General features: G+C 42.9%; 1 protein-coding gene across 15 annotated transcripts in view; it reads left to right on the top strand.

Annotated features, from left to right (window-relative positions):
- The window catches only part of LIMCH1 (LIM and calponin homology domains 1), a 311,947-nt gene that overhangs the window by 75,947 nt on the left and 218,581 nt on the right, over positions 1-17,419 (top strand). For 14 of the 15 annotated variants that reach the window (XM_034771939.1, XM_034771942.1, XM_034771938.1 and 11 more), the window contains exon 2: positions 17,073-17,143. The exons of the other annotated variant lie outside the window; for it this stretch is intronic. In XM_034771939.1, coding sequence (XP_034627830.1) covers positions 17,073-17,143 — 71 coding nt within the window. The remainder of the gene's footprint in view (positions 1-17,072; positions 17,144-17,419) is intronic. 15 annotated transcript variants of the gene reach the window in all.

The following is a 17,419-nucleotide window of genomic DNA, read 5'->3' as shown; positions in this document are numbered from 1 at the left end:
GTGGTATTTGTATAAAATATTGTGTGTGTAGTCTTCTCTGTTAAATAGTAGGGGTTTTATTTAATTGTTTTTAAAATGCGTTTAAATTTGAAAGGGTCAATCTAGTTCATATCTCAGATTCCTGATGATGTAGAGATTAAGGCTACAGTGTATGTAATACTATTATTACATTTGTGGGGGGTAGGGTGACCAGAAAGCAAACATGAAAAATCGGGACAGGGGATGGGAGTAATAGGAGCCTAGATAAGAAAAAGACCCAAAAATCGAGACTGTCCCTATAAAATCTCATTTTAAATGTCTCCAGCGATGGGACTTCAGTTGCCCCTGGGAGAGCGTTCTAAGTCTAATCCAGCTCATTCCCAGAAACGAATATGGGAAGTGGGGGGAAGGAGGAATTCTGGATTGTCCTTTCTTTTCTCATTTCTCTTTATTCTACAGGAAACACTTGTATCACACTAAATTTCCCTCCCATCTTGGTGTGTCACTTCAAATTCTTGCAGACACTGCTATGTCTCCACTAGGGGTTTAGCTAAGCTCTGTGTGTTAAGAGCTCTATAAGGTGTAGCGTGCCATTAGCTTCCACTAAATTAATTGAATATTATGGGAGCAGGCCCTTGGTTCTTTTAATCTTTCCTTTTTTATTGCAAATAATAACTTCTGTTAAAAATACAAATGCTTTGGGTTGCAATGCTGTTTGTTTGGCTCTACCTACACTAGTTGGTCAAAAGGTATTAGAAGCTGGTTTATCAGAAAAACATTTAAACTGAGAGTTTAAACACTGTTCCTTAACTATGTGGCCTTGTACAGATGGGAACAAAAACTTATTTAGTTTATTTAAAAAAAAGTTAAATGAAATGTCCATTTTAAACAAAAATGTTTGATAAGAAACTGTTCAGAATGTGACTGTCTTTGATCTGTGGCAGTCCTCTAGACAAGGATTTTTTTTCATTTAGTTTGTAATGGAGTTTTAAAATATTTCAGTCCAGTTTCTAAATTGACAGCTGTGTAATAGTTTCTGTCAGCGTTAGTGGAGCTGTGGCATGCAGTCCTGTTCGTGTTAGTGTCTGTGCTGAGTAATGCACTTAGAAGGCAACTACTTAAGAGCTAAGAACTTGCTCCCTTCCGATTTTTGCCCTCCTTTCAATGAAAGAAATAAAGAGAAGTTTTCACCAGGATGTATTGATAGTTAACATAAATAGTCCCTGTGATCTTGATCTGAATTCCATACTGTTGTGGTATCAGGGACCCCTACGCAAAGGTCCATTAACCTGACTCCATGTGGGAGCATGGGTTTACACTTGTGTATCTTTGAAGTATCAGGGCTTGGTTAAACTATGCATTTTTTTGTATTGGACAGACCATGTAATAAATGGAGCATTGTACATACGGACTTGTCTCGCTGTAGTTTGAAGCTTTTAAATTTAATATTTTCATGGTAGAATGATGCTTAGTGATGCTCGTCATCAGCTTTTTTCAGATGCCCAGACAGGAACTTAATGGCATCAGTTTGATATTAAATAGATGATTACATGGGTATTAAACTGGCCAGGTTATTATTGTACTCTCCCTTCTTTATCCCTTTTCTTCTCCCCTTCTTCCCCCCAAAAAGAAAAAAAGCTTGTCTCCTGGTAGGGGTTCTTCATTGTGGAAACTTGGTAATTATGCTGCAGTAGGTTCTTTAGACTCTGTTGAAAGTGGTTAATAATGACACATTGCAGTACTTCCAGTGTCTGGCCTCTGTAATCTGTTTACTGTATTTGTTGAGTCTTCATATCTCTGTCCAGCTTTCCCTTTAAATTTCTGCAATTTTTAAGCTTTGTTCCAGGATTTATCTCTGGCACAGAATGTAATCCAGAATGCTTTTCTGTCATGTTTCCACATCCAAGCAAAAAGAAAAGCACAGCTGTTGAATAAGAATCTTCTAAAATCCAATCTCTTAAAAAATAAAAATTTAAAATGTTTGAACCGTGTAAATACAGAAAGTCTTCTCCAGCTTATCTAGATCCCATGACAATCCTTATCTCCTATAGATCCATCAGTGTCCCTGTAGACTCTCCCCAGAACTACAAGACCGTGCTGTCATGGGCTAAGTCTGGTATGCTGGGGAGTCTGCCAGTTTGCTCTGCTCTGCCTTCAGAGCTGCAGTTGTTTGGACAGGTCTCTCTCTGCAGAGCATTAGAACCTGATTCTAGAAATCACCAAATTTTACAGGTTGGGAGAGAGTTTGTAAATTATGTTTTAGCTCCCGATTTATATAACTTGGTTGGGGTTCAGAGCAGTAATTCCTATCATCAGCTGCAGATCCGATTCCACAGGAAATGGCAGCAAGACAAAGGAATCTTTGGACAAAACTATACAGAATATAGGCAATACAAGCCCATCATTTTTATGCCTCCTTTCCTCTGTTAGGAGTTGTTTTAATAGAAAAAAACCTTATACATCTTAGGGTTTTCTATTGTCTCTGTCACCATAATATCTAAGCATTGTAATACTTCTTGAATTGCAGCTAAAAAGCTGATTATCCATATATGAACAATATAATGGTCTTTTGAGTGCCAAATATAACTTCTGTATAACGGATTGTACACCACTAGATAAAACATACAGGATGTCCAATTGAATTTTGATGGAAATTTATTTTCTCCGTTCTCTGTTTTTTTGTTTTTTGTTTGTCACTTTAATTGTGCCACCTTATGCATCATCATACTCTTGCCCATAATGTTGATAAGGTGGTAATACCCGGAAGTACATATAATATGCACTGCTGTGCACCATTCATAAAGGAACTTAATCTACTCTATCAAGGTATTTTGAAACTTCTTAACAACCCACAGGCAAACTAGGATTATACTTCAGATGTCATTGAAGAAACTTGTATAGTTCTGCCAGATCATGAATCTGGACAAAGATCATGATGAACATACATCAACAGAATTTCTATCTTTATTTTTTTAACCAATTGCATATTTGTTTTGTTTCTCAGCAGAGAGGACTTTGTGGGGGGGCAGAATTAGGTGTGTGAAGATCTTATCCTTAGTCTGCAGCATCAAGTAATAGCCATTGCCCGAGGCTGTACATTAGTAGGTGTAGAGTGTGATCTGATAGAGCTCTTTTGTAGTCATTTCTACAGGGTATTTCTTTGCTTTGTAAGTGACAAGCAGCATAAACATCTTACCTCACTTATTTTTGTCTTGATCCAGCAATATGAAGAATTATATGTGCAGGAATTTGGAAGCCAAATCTTTGCTATATGTAATTACATTCTAGAATGTAGAGCGGATGTAGTCTAATGAAAACCATCCAGCACAAGACAGATGCACCTGAATGAGAACAGAGCTGTTTTGATTTGAGAGAATTTGTGAGCACTTCATCATTCTCTCCTTGTACGTTGGTGTTCTCCCTCTTGAGAAATTTTCTGCTGACTGTAAATAAAAATAAAATTAAAGCCAGGAATGTGAAGGCCTTGTGTGAGGCTTGTCATTTGGTCTATTTATTCTTTTTTATTCCTGGTTTTCCTTTGTCACATTTCCTAACTCAGCGCTGAATAAGCTGCCCTTCTAGTTTACAAAGTAAATGGCTGCATTTGCATGCATATTTTTAAGATTCCAGATTAAGACAAAGGGCCTGAAAAAAACTTCATTTGATAAATGAAGAGACTTTTTTTTTTCCTTTTTGAAAACAAAAGGGTACTAACTAAAACCCAACAAAGGATAAACTTCTTTTTTGGTTTTGTTTGTTTGTTTTAAAGTGGGTTTTAGCCTCCTTTTGCCCCTTGCAAAAAGGGTATTAACTGCACGGATTTTAAAGGGATTGGAGGAGTAAGATATCTAGTATTCATGTCAATGGATAACATTATTACATGAGTTACTTGGTAAAGTAATAGTGTGGTGTCAGTGTTGTCTGCCAAGAAGGCTTCTCAAGAAAGGAGCTTGTGGCAAATAGAAGATAGTACACTCAGTTTCATTGTTCCTTTTAGAAAAAGTGGAGTGTGCGTGAAGAAATGAGACAGAGCAAGGAGATTCCTAGTAATTAAAAAGATGAGGGCAAGAGGAAAACAGCAAAAACAAAGGGAAGGGAAAATGGGCCTCTGGTATATTCAGTTAATTTTAAAAGCAGATTGAGACTTGTGTAATTGTAAAGTGAAAGATTAATGAATTTATTTTTAAATGCTTCTAAGTGTTTTTTTCACAGGTTTACCTTGTTAAGTCTTAAATCCCACCTCTTTAAATTGACAGGTTCCATATTAGTTTCATAATGGGCACAGAGCCAGCCCCACCAGTTGTTCTGAGGTCATGCCATATTGTTGCCCTTGATAACTTGAATTTTGCTTGCATAGATTTCAGTCATTCAAGTTTTTATTGGTTTTATAGTAAATTAATTAGCTCAGCTCTATAAAGTCTTGCTGTATATTGCAGATTAATATTTAGAACCTACCAGAATTAGTGCATTCTTCAAATATCATTAGAAACTAGGTATGCCCAACCCAGTTTTCCTTCCTGTCCACCAACCCATACATACATCCTTGATGTCTGTCAGTCTGCTGAGCTAACTTCCTAGTACTTAACATCTGGACTAGCAGTTTTATTACTGTATATTACTTGTATTATGAACCCACTTAAAGCACCTCGCTCTTATGTGACAGTCCCAGTGGGAAAGAGTTGACCATCTAAAAAGACAATAGAGACAAAGGATGGGAGAAAGGAAGAATTGTTGTCTCCATTGACAACTTGCCCTGAGTCTCTCTGAGTCTGTGACAGACTTGACCAGGAATTGACCCAGGTCTCCCTGAGTCCCAGTGCAGTGTGATGAGATTCTCTTTCCTTTCAATGTTGGCGGCACATGAAGGTTTTGCATTGGCTGATACTCTTCCTCTAGAACAGTGTTCCTCAATGAGTGGTCGATGGACCGGCACCGGTCCCTGAGATCTCCCTGACAGTTTAGGAAGGCAGGAAGCTGGTCCCTGATATCAAAAAGGTTGAGAAACACTGCTCTAGAGTGACACTTTATAGATACTTTGACTCTATAAAATTTGCTTTTACTATTTTTATGAATTCAAAATTTATTTGTTTATCTGCAAATACAAAGCTGATTCTGGAGCTGTGGCAATGCTGCCAAGTGGAAGAGGTTCCCTAAAAACTGAAAGAACACTGAACTATATGAATTGATTGTCTTAAATTGTCACATACTGTTTGGAAAATGTCTAAAGAAAATTATAGACTGGGAACTTATTGATCTATAAAGGTGCAGTTCTGCAAGCCCCTATTCACATGAAGAATCCTTTAGGAACTTGGCAAGTACAGGCTACTTGTTTAAGTATTGAGAGAGACAAGGTGGGTGAGGTAATAACTTTTATTGGACTAAAACTTCATATCCTGTGACCAGCATGGCTAGAACAACACTGTAAACAACGTTAAGTGTTCTCAGGATAACATCTCTGACTATTTTAGATTAGGTTTTATATTTTTGTTTAATATCTGCAGTGGGGAGGAAAAAAATGTACATCTCTCAATGAAATGATTAGTTTTAGAGACTACTTGACTCTTATTCTGTTAAAACTTAAAAAAAAAAACAAAAAAAAAACTTCTTGGTGCACAATTTCACTGTTGCATGCACATAGAAAAATGAATAGTGTGCCAAATGCAGATCCTGTATCTTTTTAAAAAGATATATATAACATATATACATCCGAAGAAGTGGGCTGTAGTCCACGAAAGCTTATGCTCTAATAAATTTGTTAGTCTCTAAGGTGCCACAAGTACTCCTGTTCTTTTTGTGGATACAGACTAACACGGCTGCTACTCTGAAACCTATCTTTTTAAAGTCATCCTTTTGCTGCCAGGCTTCACAAATTGTTGCCCCAATACACAATCAGTAATAAATAGCTCTCCCTGCTGCCTGCCTGTCTGCTTCTGTAATTTTTTTTTTGTCCTCACTGCTTTCTCAGAGATCGGATATGCCCATCAAAACGCAAGCTGTCTACTTTCTAAGCTTTGGCATTGATGAGTCAAATGTGAATCTTGTTGGCTGGGATAAACTTCACCTGGGCACAGCATCTGCTCAGCAATTTGTCACTGTTCTTTTTTCCTGCCCTTAAGCTGTTTTGACACCAGAGGCTTGTTAGCTCAATGCAGTGCATCACATCAAGCATCAGTAATGATTGTTTTCATCACATTTTCCAATGTGAATTGAAGCATGTTGAAAACAGAATTGTATAATGTGGCATTATTTTAGTGGTTGGGTAAGAGCAGTAGTTGATGGCATTAATTTAGCAGTTTATATAGCTGCCAAAGAACATTGAAAGCAATGAGTTAATCAGCAATAACATTGTATATTGCAAAATGTGTGTTACTGTGTAAACACTTATAAAAGAAGCTGCCATTATGTTGTGGTGCAGAGAGCTACTATCGTGTGGTTTAGTTTCCTCTTGCGGATTTAAAAATTAAGCTTTTTTTCTTTGTATTTAGCTCCTTTGGATTGTCTAGTGTTAATGAACTGACACAAATCCAGCAGTGAAATAATTAGCTTGGTTGAAATTGGATATAGGCCTTTACATAGTCATCTGGATTATATTTCCCTCTAACTCAAACAGTTCCTCATGCAAGCAAAAAGTGGTGACAAATCATATTATATTTAGCTTCTGTTCTCTATTTTAATTACAGTACCACACGAAAAAGGGTGTTTTCTCATTTCATTGAGCTTTATAGGTCTCGTCAATGTTTTGGCAAATGATCTATCCAAACAGAGAGTGCCATATATGTGGTTGCTTTAAGAAACACAGTAAATTACCTGGATAAAAAAGCCATAAATATTTGCTTTAATTACAAGTTACATATCTAGAATGCAAATTATTTTTGGATTACAAAGTCTGCTTAGAGGGGGGCTTAATTATTGGTGCTTCATTTAGGTAAGAAATTGTCTAAAATTCCATCCAGTTTAACCTTTTTTTTTTTAACCATTTGTTATGGTATCTCCATATATATCCCTCTTCATTTTTTGTGGCATAGGCAGGAAACATGGATCACACTGGAACTGTGTGTGGGTGTTTTTTGTACTGGATTAATTTTGAGCATGAGTTATCTGCGGTGCGGAGGCAGAAGCAATTGAAACCTGTGTTTAGCTGCTTTCCATTGTTCTGTGCCTCTGATCACTGACTGGCAGCTTTTCCTTTCTGCATGGAAACCCATAAAATAGGAATGGTAAGTGATAAGACCAGCAGTGTTGCTCTTAGCTTTAGAATAGCAGACCCTGGATGGTTTACTCCTGGGGGAATTCTGCGCCTAAAAATTCTGAACACAATATTTTAAAATTCTGCAGAATTCTATACATTTTATTTGTCAAACTGATGCTATATAATCATGCCAGTTTCAATTATTTTGGTAATTTATTTCAAAATACCTGTCAGCAGGTATGTCTGTAACAATACAGGCACACACGAACATTCCCCCAGGAGTAGAGAGTTAAAGAAACTCCTACAACAACTCAGTTCCTGTTCTTCTGCCCCCTCTCAACCCCAGAGCCCAGTTGGGGCGGGGGCAGACATTCACATCCCCTCCCCCCCCAGAGCCCAGTGAGGGGCCCTCCCTGTCCAGACACTCACATCCCTTCCCCTCCCACCCAAAGCCCAGCCGAGTGGCCCTCCCTGTCCAGACACTCACATCCCTTCCCCTCCCACCCAAAGCCCAGCCGAGTGGCCCTCCCTGTCCAGACACTCACATCCTCTCTCCCTCAGAGTCCGGATGAGGGGCCCTCCCCTGCTCAGACACTGCCATCTCCTCCCCACCCTGAGCCCAGCTGGGCACCCCCCACCCCCAGCCCACACACTCACACCTCCTACCCCCCAAAAGCCCAGGGATCCAGAGGAAAAAACAGTCTAATGCTGGGTGCCAAGCTTGCATGGAGTTTCCTGTGCACTGCCACCTCTTTTTCCTTCAGGGCATGCTAGGAACTGCAGCTGCTGGGAACCCTCCAGTCCCCTCCCCCTCCTCATCCCCCCTGGACTTGTTTTCTATTTGTGAGCTGGGCTCTGCTTGGTCCAGTGACCCCCTCGTAGCGGCCAACATCTCTGCAGCCCATTTCTGTGGGGGGAAAAGGAAATTCTGCATGCCCAACATTAATTTCTGCAAAATTCTGCATTGCGCAGTGGTGCAGAATTCCCCCAGGAGTAATGGCTGCATCTAGGGGTCAAGTAAGCTAAAAAGGTTTTGTCTATAGCAAAGTTATTCATAGAGAGAACACAGTGGAATTAATATAATGTAACAGTTGTAACTACCTTTTTTTCTAGTGGAGTTACCATAGCTAGTGTGGTATTTTTATGTTTGAAAACATGAATGGCTAAATATTGCAGGGCAAAAAATTGTCCATTAACAACCCTGTACTCCCAAATGTGACCGATTAGAACCTGTTTGTCTTATATTTTCTAAAGCATCTGTCCTCATGGTACCTGAGTGCTGAGCACCACTTTTGCAACACTACGTGGGTCTGGCCTAAGGATTGAAGGGAGGCAGCTTAGTGAGATTCTTTGGGATGTATCCCAAACTCAACAGACTGACTTGACATAAAAAGGGGTGAGTGTTTGGGGGAGAGAGAGTCATCTTAAGATCCCCAGCTCTTCTTTGAGTAGTAGCCCTATGGGTGCTGCATGTCAGGTGCACATGCGCCTGTCGAGCCCTTGATCAGAGATTTTCAGTTAGCAGTGTCCGTTTGATCTGCACATGTGCCCCGTACTTCCTTATGCCGGATACCAAGGCTGTACAGGGATGTGCTGCAATATTCCCTCTAATTTTTCCCATCCATGTGTGGAATGAATTTTGTTATGTGCACCAATATGTAGGTGATGTGTGGCGGGGGTGGGGCTGGGGGTTTGGAACTCCGGGCTGGGGCAGAAGGTTGGGGTGCAGGGTGGTGAGGGCTTAGGCTGGGGGTGCAGGCTCTGGGGTGGGGCCAGGGATGAGGGGTTTGGGGTACAGGAGGGGGATGAGGCCTTGTGCAGAGTGTTTGGGTGTGCCGGGGGGGGGGGGGGGGGCCCCGGGGGGGGGGGGGGGCTCGGGGGGGGGGCTGGGAATGATGAGTTTGGGGTGCAGGCTGCTCTGGGGCTGGGGCCAGGGGACTCCCCCCAGCCCTCTCCCCACTGGCAGAAGCTTTGGGAAAGAGGCACCTCTCCCTGCCGGCAGCAGCCCCGGGGCTGGGGCCAGAGGACTCCCCCCAGCCCTCTTCCTGCTGGCAGCAGCTAAGGGAGAGAGGCGCCTCTCCCCACTGGCAGGAGCTCCAGGGCTGGGGTCGCAATGCCTCTCCCCAGAGGCAGCAGCTCCGGATATGGGGCCAGAGGACTCCCCCCACAGCCGTCTCCCCACCAGCAGCAGCAGCTCCAGGAGAGAGGCACCTCGCCCTGCCAGCAGCAGTGCCGTGGCCGGGGGAGCCCTGCACGCCCCAACTTGCTTCCCTCCCTGCCCATCCCAACCTCTCTCCTCTCCAGACCCCTGTGGCTGTGTCCCTGCACAGCCCTTATAGCCTGCTGTGTGGCCGCATGCCCACGCAGCTTAGAGGGAACTTAGGTGTGCTGGTGTGACATACTGAGCACAGTTCAGATCAGTGGGGAGCTGTCACCCCGTCCTGTAATCTGGGGTGCCTTGCAATGCCTTGCTGTTATAGCCTCCAACCTGGACAGCTCACAACCAGCCACCAGCATGCATGTCGCTCCCAGATGTGTTTTGTGTAACTGCAGCCTGCCAGTCACACCCTGCCTCTCACCAGCCTTGGTTATGCTGCAGAGTGACCCCAACACTTGTACTGCCTAGCCCTCTCCTTGGACTGTCCAAATATATTAAATCCATTATTCAGTTAAGGGAATAATATACACTAGTTTATTATCTTAGTTACCCAGACACTTCAGTTTAAATACACTGGATTAGATAAAACAATAAAACAAGTTCATTAAAACTACAAAGAGAGGTTAAGTAAGTAAAAGTAATTGGGCAAAAAAGTCAGAAATGGTTATAAGAAGAATAAAGATAAAATGCATACTAGTGCCTAACTTAACTATATTAGATTCAAGCAAACTTTCTCACTACATGCTTCCAACAAAATTACTGACTAAACTCCTCAGGTTGGGACCTTTTTCCTCCCCCAAGTCAGGTGGGTGTTTCCTTTTTGTCTTCTCAGGTACGGAGAATGCAATGGGGGGTGGGAGGAGAGGGTTGCCTTGAGGTGTTTGCCCAACCTTTTTATAGTTTTAATTCCCCTCTTGAAAAACATTTCTAGCTTAGAACCAGGAGACAGTCTACGTGGAAGGATGTTCCCTACTGGGCTTTTTTCGCCTGTTTGAGCTGCTTTTGTTTTCCCTTCCCGCTTGATGATTCTGTATAATGCTTAAATGCAAATAAAGGCAAACACATATTCCTTTGTTTAGGACAGACCTGTTTTCTGACTTCTGCTTGGGCAGGGCAGTGGGGTTTGAAACATGTTTTAATAACATCACATAGGGGAATGTAGCAGGGTGCTGGTGCAGAGGCACCTAATTAGCCCCTGCTCAGGGGAAATAGATTGGGGCTGGGGAGAAGTCTGGTGCCTGGCCTTTAGAACTGGCTGCACCTGTGGGCCTGAGGGTTCAAGGGCTATAAAGGCTGGCTGGCAGCCAGAAGGAAGGGGGGGATTTCATAGATTATAGGACTGGAAGGGACCTCGAGAGGTCATCGAGTCCAGTCCCCTGCCCGCATGGCAGGACCAAATACTGTCTAGACCATCCCTGATAGACATTTATCTAACCTACTCTTAAATATCTCCAGAGACGGAGATTCCACAACCTCCCTAGGCAATTTGTTCCAGTGTTTAACCACCCTGACAGTTAGGAACTTTTTCCTAATGTCCAACCTAGACCTCCCTTGCTGCAGTTGGCCAAGGGAAGGTCAGTCTCCGGGCTGAGGGCAGGCTCTGGGTGAAAGTGGAGATTGTAAGGCCTGCAAACTGTATATAGTATATCACTGGTGATGGGAGAAGTCTGTAAATAAAGCCACGGGTGCTGCAGAAGGAAAAGCCTCGCTGTGCTTTATTGGGGCAGCCAGTGGGCTCCAGGAAGAAGGCCGGGCAGAGGACTTGTTACAGAGAACCTTAACTTCACATACAATGTTGCCACATACATTTTATCAGGACAATGCTGCCCAGCAAATTGAGTTTTCAAATGATACCTTACAAGGCGTACAATAGTGTTTAGGGCTGTAATCCATCACAGCTGGCAATCTGTCCTCCATTTCTTTTCAACCACCTCAGCCTGGGACGAAGTCCTAGCATGCCTGCCTTGAGCGTGCCTTGGCTTTTCTAATATTACTGTGGTAGGTAAGAGAGTTTTTATAGTTAGTTTTTTAAAATAGCTAGTTTGATAAGTAGTGCGAAGATTGTTTTACTCCTCTTTCCCCTCAGGGAGATTAATTATTTTTTTCCTGGTAGCGTATACCTGGCTCGCCTGGTTTCAAACCATCACCTCTTCTACTGAGAGGCTATTCCTGTGAGCGTCAACCATTCTAAGTGTGTCCGTTGCTTAGGGGAGTCCCTTGTCTCTCAGGATTGCAACTTCTGCCTGTGCCTCAAATCCAGGGCAAGTCAAAACAGGGAGATTAAACTCTGCTAATGATTGAATGCTCCCTTTTGGAATGCTCTTAGGTCAGGACATATCCCTCCACCCAGTACATCTGTCTCCAGACAGATCCAGTGCCACTTCTACCTCAATGCAGGCTTCTCCTAAGGGTACATCTACACTACAGGGGGGAGTCGATTTAAGATACGCAAATTCAGCTACGTGAATAGCGTAGCTGAATTCGACGTATCGCAGCCGACTTACCCCGGCAGCAAAATCGACTTCTGTGGCTTTCTGTCGACGGCGCTTACTCCCACCTCCGCTTGAGTGTATAAGAGACTCGACGTGCTTGCGATATAATATGATGACAGGAAAAAAAGCTAATGCAAATTTGAGCTAGACACCATGAAATCATGTTACAGATGAGAGAGAGATAGTGTCTATATTGGTTTTATTTCTGGGCACCTCAAAACCAGAGAGAGAGTGACAAATTGGAGGCAATAAGGGATGATGAAACATAGTGATAAATGGGGGTTGCAGAGACTGACTTGGTATAAAGGACTTACAAGAAATTTGTGTTTAGCTTAGCAAAAGCAATTAACAAAATGTTGTAAACATTTTCAGGTATTCTAAATGTGTAAGCACCAAAGGGGGAGAGGAAATGTTTGAGGTGCAGCAAGGAATAACAGGGTGAAATTGAGCTAAGGAAAACTCAGATTGAATATTTGTGAGGGTGGGGTGAATAAGGGGAGTCAGGACTAGAAGACTGTGGCTATGTCGATTTCTACCCACTGATTCAGGCGGGTAATGTAGACCTAGCCTAAGAAAGGGAAGGCTTCAGAAAAGGCTTCCAGAAAGACTAGTGTGGATTCTCACCTTAAGGAGCCAGCTCCAATAAAGTCCAAGTCCCCAGTGAGATCTACGGTCTCCAGAGCCTCAACCTCTCTTGACTCAGTCTGTTGAGTTTATGGCCTTGCCAGTGCCGGAGGAGGTGTCCTTCAAGTCCTGGTGTACGAAGGAGAGACACAGCTCCGATGGGGTCTTTCTACCTTCTATCAGCAAGGAGGGTAAGCATAGACACTTGGAACTGGCACCGTCGAGTTCAGCCCAGCTGTTGGTACTCTCACATCCAGCACCTAGCAAGCAACTGCCCCAGACACCTTCAACGGTAGGCCCACCACTGGTGGTGATGCCTTCAGCGACCATAGCCTCAGCTACCATGTCAGTAGTGATCCCCTATTCAGTATCCAGGAGTTGAGATGTACTAAGGGCCTCTTCATAACAGATGAAACAGAGTCCCAGCTCCTCTTGGTACTGAGACACCGGTCTGCAACTACCATCCCCTGGAACTGCAGGACTTTCCACTGTTTTCTGTGGGTGCTCCTCCTTTGGATGAGATGGAGGAGGATGAAGGAGACTTCCAGCCAATCTCCTTTATTTCTGTTCAGGGTTCTCCAACATATCCTTTCAGGATCCTGTTCTTTGAAAGTAATAGGGAAGATCAGGCTCATTATCAAGAGTGTATGCCAACCCTGCATGCCACCCCCACTTCTGTATGGGCCCCCCATTGGCCATTCTGGTACCTGTTGGCTGCCTATCGACAACATTTTGCCAGACCACCGGTACTGTCTCATAGGGAAGCCGGAGTTGTACTATGGACAAGGCAGTTATGCCTCCGCCACCATCCATGGCTGGTGGTGGATGTGTAAATGAGTGGGATAGGCGACACTTCTCTAAGTCTACTCCATATGACAAGGACCAGAAAAGGCTAGATCTTACTGATCTATTTATCAGTAACCCTGTAATTCAGAATAGCAAATTATCAGGTGGTCATGGCAAAATGTAATTTTACAGATTATAAACAGGTTCACGGCTTTATATTAAACATCTGCAACAAGAACATAAGGAGCAGTTCCAGTCCATTATCTCAGAGGGCCAGTTGATGGCCAGAATTGCTCTTCAGGCATCTTTAGATGCTGTGGACACTGCTGCCAGGTTAATCTCCCTGGCAGTGGTTATGTGCAAGGCATCATGGTTCCATCTCTTGGGGTTCCGGAGAGAAGTATAGAACACTGTAAGACCATCAAAGGGGAGTCCTCTAAAGTGTTATTGGAAACCACAGATGAGTCCTGGCACACTTTAAAGGATTCTAGGGCTATTTTATGATGCCTGAGCTTATGTACACTTACAAATAAGAAAAGATTTAGTAGATCAGACTGCCCAGAGATCACATCCTGCTCAGTTTTCCAGGTTCCATTGAATCCCTAGAAAGACATAGATTCAAGAGAGTGCCCCTCAACTGCCCCCCATGACTACCCAGACATCTTCAAAGCAACAGTTTTCATGGGTTGGTTGAGGGTTCAAATCCTCCTGCAGTTCTGGATTTACAGCTGTGCCCATTAGCCCATGACAACCCCTGTACAGAAGATACAGTTTATAGAGGCATATTTTGACTCGTTGACAGCCAGATTCTATCTTCCCGTAAACAGATTTGTAACTTTGTGTGTCTAGTATGGGCAATTTAGGGGAGCCTTCAAACCACAATAAAGAACTATCTTCTGCTCCTGGGACACATGTTAGCTTGCATCTTTGTGACCAATCATGCAAGACTATGTCTGCTGCTTCTAGAGTTGGCTCAGAATGACCTGTTCTCTAGTCACACACCTTGGACAGACAGGTGACAGTTCCTCTACAAGTGAGCAACTCCTTAGACTGCTGGAAGAATCAACTCAATGTCTGTGCAGGCATTCCCTTCTGTCACCCAGCCCCACCAGTGACTTTAACAACAGATGTATCACGGTTGGAATGGGAGTCCACCACTGCAGTAACCTCACGACTCAGGGCAGATAGACAACTCAAAAAGTCAGTCTCCACATCAGTCTGTTAGAGCTCAGGGCTGTCAGGAATGCTTGCCTTCATTTCCTACCCCTCAACAGGAGCAGATCAGTCAGGGTCATGACGGACAGTGTATCCTGCATGCTCTATATTAACACACAGAGAGGAGTAAGATCTTCCTCCCTGTGCACTGAAGCCATGAAACTATGGAATTGGTGCATAGCTCATCAGATCCAAATTTCAGAAGTCTGCCTCCCAGGTATTCAGAACGCCAGCCTCACAGGACTATGAATGGGAGCTAGACATCGAAGTTCTCCACAGCATATTCCTAAAATGGGGATTGCCAGAGGTGGGATCTCTTCACCACCTCCAGGAACAGGAAGTGTCCTCTTTTCTGCTCAAGAGAGGGTCTGGGCCTTCACTCCTTGGGAGATGCCTGTGATGGTTCCCCCCGGGGTGCCACCTGGAACTGGGGTACCACTGAGCCTTCTGACCCACCAGCCTGGGCTCCCTCTCACACTGTGCTGTTGTGACAAATTGCAAAGCTCTCCAAGCTTTCACTGTCACCAGCATTCACACAGGTAGGGACACACCAGCTGCAGTCACATGCAGGCTCTCTAACCACCAGTCTCCCAGCCTAGGATCCCAGAGCAGTACCATCCTGCCAGGGTCAAATCTCACCAATATATGGGTTTAACACCTGGCCCACCTCTCCCTCAATGTGAAGAGGACCATGCACACTTGTGGTACCCAAGCTGAGATTTTTCCACAGACGACATAGTCAAACACATGCTGGTTTGGATTAAAACATAAAATAAGTGTATTAACTACAAAAGGATAGATTTTAAGTGATTATAAGTGATGGCAAATGGATCAAAGCAGATTACCTAGTAAATAAAACCACAAACTGATCTTAACATACTAGATAGGTAGGATATGAATTAGCAAATTCTCACCCTGAGTGATAAACAGGCTGGCAGATTCTTAAGGCACAAGCTGTGTTGGCTTTGCAGCTTGGGTTTCCCAAGTTTTCATACACAGGCTAGAAATCCCTTTAATCTGGGACCATCACTTTCCCCGGTTCAGTCTTTGTTCCTCAGGTGTCTCCAGGTGTTGTAGGGAGAGTGAGGTACTATCATGATGTCATTTCACCTATTTAGCTCTATCTTTGAACAGTGGGGAGGAACACGTTAAACCAGACCAGGGAGCCTTAGGGAGAGTCCACACCTTGTGGTTGGGACACCTGTCCCCACCCCTCTTACTTTCACAGGGGTCTGGCATTCGAGCCCCTGACTTAACAAGGTCCTTTAAGCTGAGGGTGACCTCCTCATTTGGGACAGGTTAAGCACAGCTCTGCTCCCCTTTTATTCATGCAATAAAGACAACAAAATTGATAACATTTCACTATCTTGCATTCAGTACGAAAGTGATTTGTAACCCAACATCAGCCAGAGTTGACCACTTTGAGCAACACAGCTCTGTTTGCTGGATATCTTGGCAGAGTAGATATTATATCTGTAAATACAGTTTGCTCCTGAAGTCTCTCCCCATCCCAGCTAGCTGTCAGAGGAAAGCTCATTCAGACCCTGCTTACACTGGTGTTACTGGTTTGACACTGTCCTCGGTTAGTAGTGATAGTGATTCCCATCTGATGGCTTTTTGATGGGTGATTTCTTAGTTGAAATACATTTTTTAGTTCCAGTCTCTAATGAAGGAACCACACATATACTTCTACCTCTCCAACTCCATCTGGTAATATTTAACATTGTTTGTTGACTGTTTGTGCAGACTGTTCTCAGAGGCCAAGGAGTGAATGAACAATCTTCTCACCTGTAGTGTAGCCCCTATAGTGTAGCATTGTTCAAATAACCAGAGCATTGTGAGAAAGTTTGTGCTGCTCCTACCCATGCCATACCTTGTCCTGTGGATATATAAAAGACCAGTCCCTCAACTAGCATTCTTCAAAAATACTAAGGATCAGATACTTCCCATCCTTACTTGACATGAAAGTCCCATTTGACTTCATGGTATGAAGTGTTCAGTATGAATAAGGGTATTACAATCTGTCTCTAAATAATGTATTTTTTTCTAGCTTACTAACTTTGTGTTCTTCAACTTATTACAAACAATGCATAGGGAATTGGGAAGGTTGCCTCACATTTGTGTAACAAATCGTATTGCAAGGTCTTGCAATCCCAACTCCTGTAACTTAGTGCCCCTGTGAACTTGCTCATGTGAGTAAGGGCTGCAGGATCAGGTCCATGAATAGCACCTAAAGTGATGTATATTTGTTATGCAAAAAAAAGACATATACTCAGCTTTGTGTAAATACGCTAGTTGCCTATAAAAATGCCTAGACTGACAATTATTCTGAGGGTTACAGTGACACTTACATTAAGCCATTCTTGAATTTTAAACTAAAGGATTAGCAAAAAGTGCTTTGTGTTGCATGTTAAATAGTTCAGTGAAAGGGTTTTGTATTTTGTTTTTTGTTAGATGCAGGAAACATCTTGGACTTTACCGGCAATGCCCAAAGAGTTGTCATGTTACATTTGCTCTAAAGGTTTTAAATACAAAATTATGAAGCATTCTTTAAATATGCACCTGTTAATTCACTTTTCTCTCTCTCTCTCTCTCTCTCTCTCTCTCGCTTCTCCTTATTATTTTTCAGCAAGTCACAGGCAGAAGTTTTGGTGACAAAGATTTTCGGTCTGGATTAGAAAATGGTATTCTGCTGTGTGAGTAAGTAATGCTTTTAGTTGGAACTTCACATGCAGTTTTGACTAAAGAGGGAACCTACGGTTTTTACTTTAGCTGGTACAATGCAACGGTTTGTTTCCTTTTTTTTGACTTTGGGTACACTACATATTTCATCACACTGTTGTTCCAGTGCCAATGGTTTTGTTATGGTGAGAATTGAAATGTGGTTTTAAAAAAACAAGTTTTACAAAGTGCTTTTTACCCCCCCCCATCCATGTAAAGTAAAAGTGAGGATTTTTGGATTTGGATTTATTCTGT

This window comes from Trachemys scripta, chromosome 5 (assembly GCF_013100865.1).
Source record: "Trachemys scripta elegans isolate TJP31775 chromosome 5, CAS_Tse_1.0, whole genome shotgun sequence".
NCBI lineage: Eukaryota > Metazoa > Chordata > Testudines > Emydidae > Trachemys > Trachemys scripta.
Note: the sequence above shows the minus strand (reverse complement) of the source record. Positions and strands in the feature narration are given on the sequence as shown.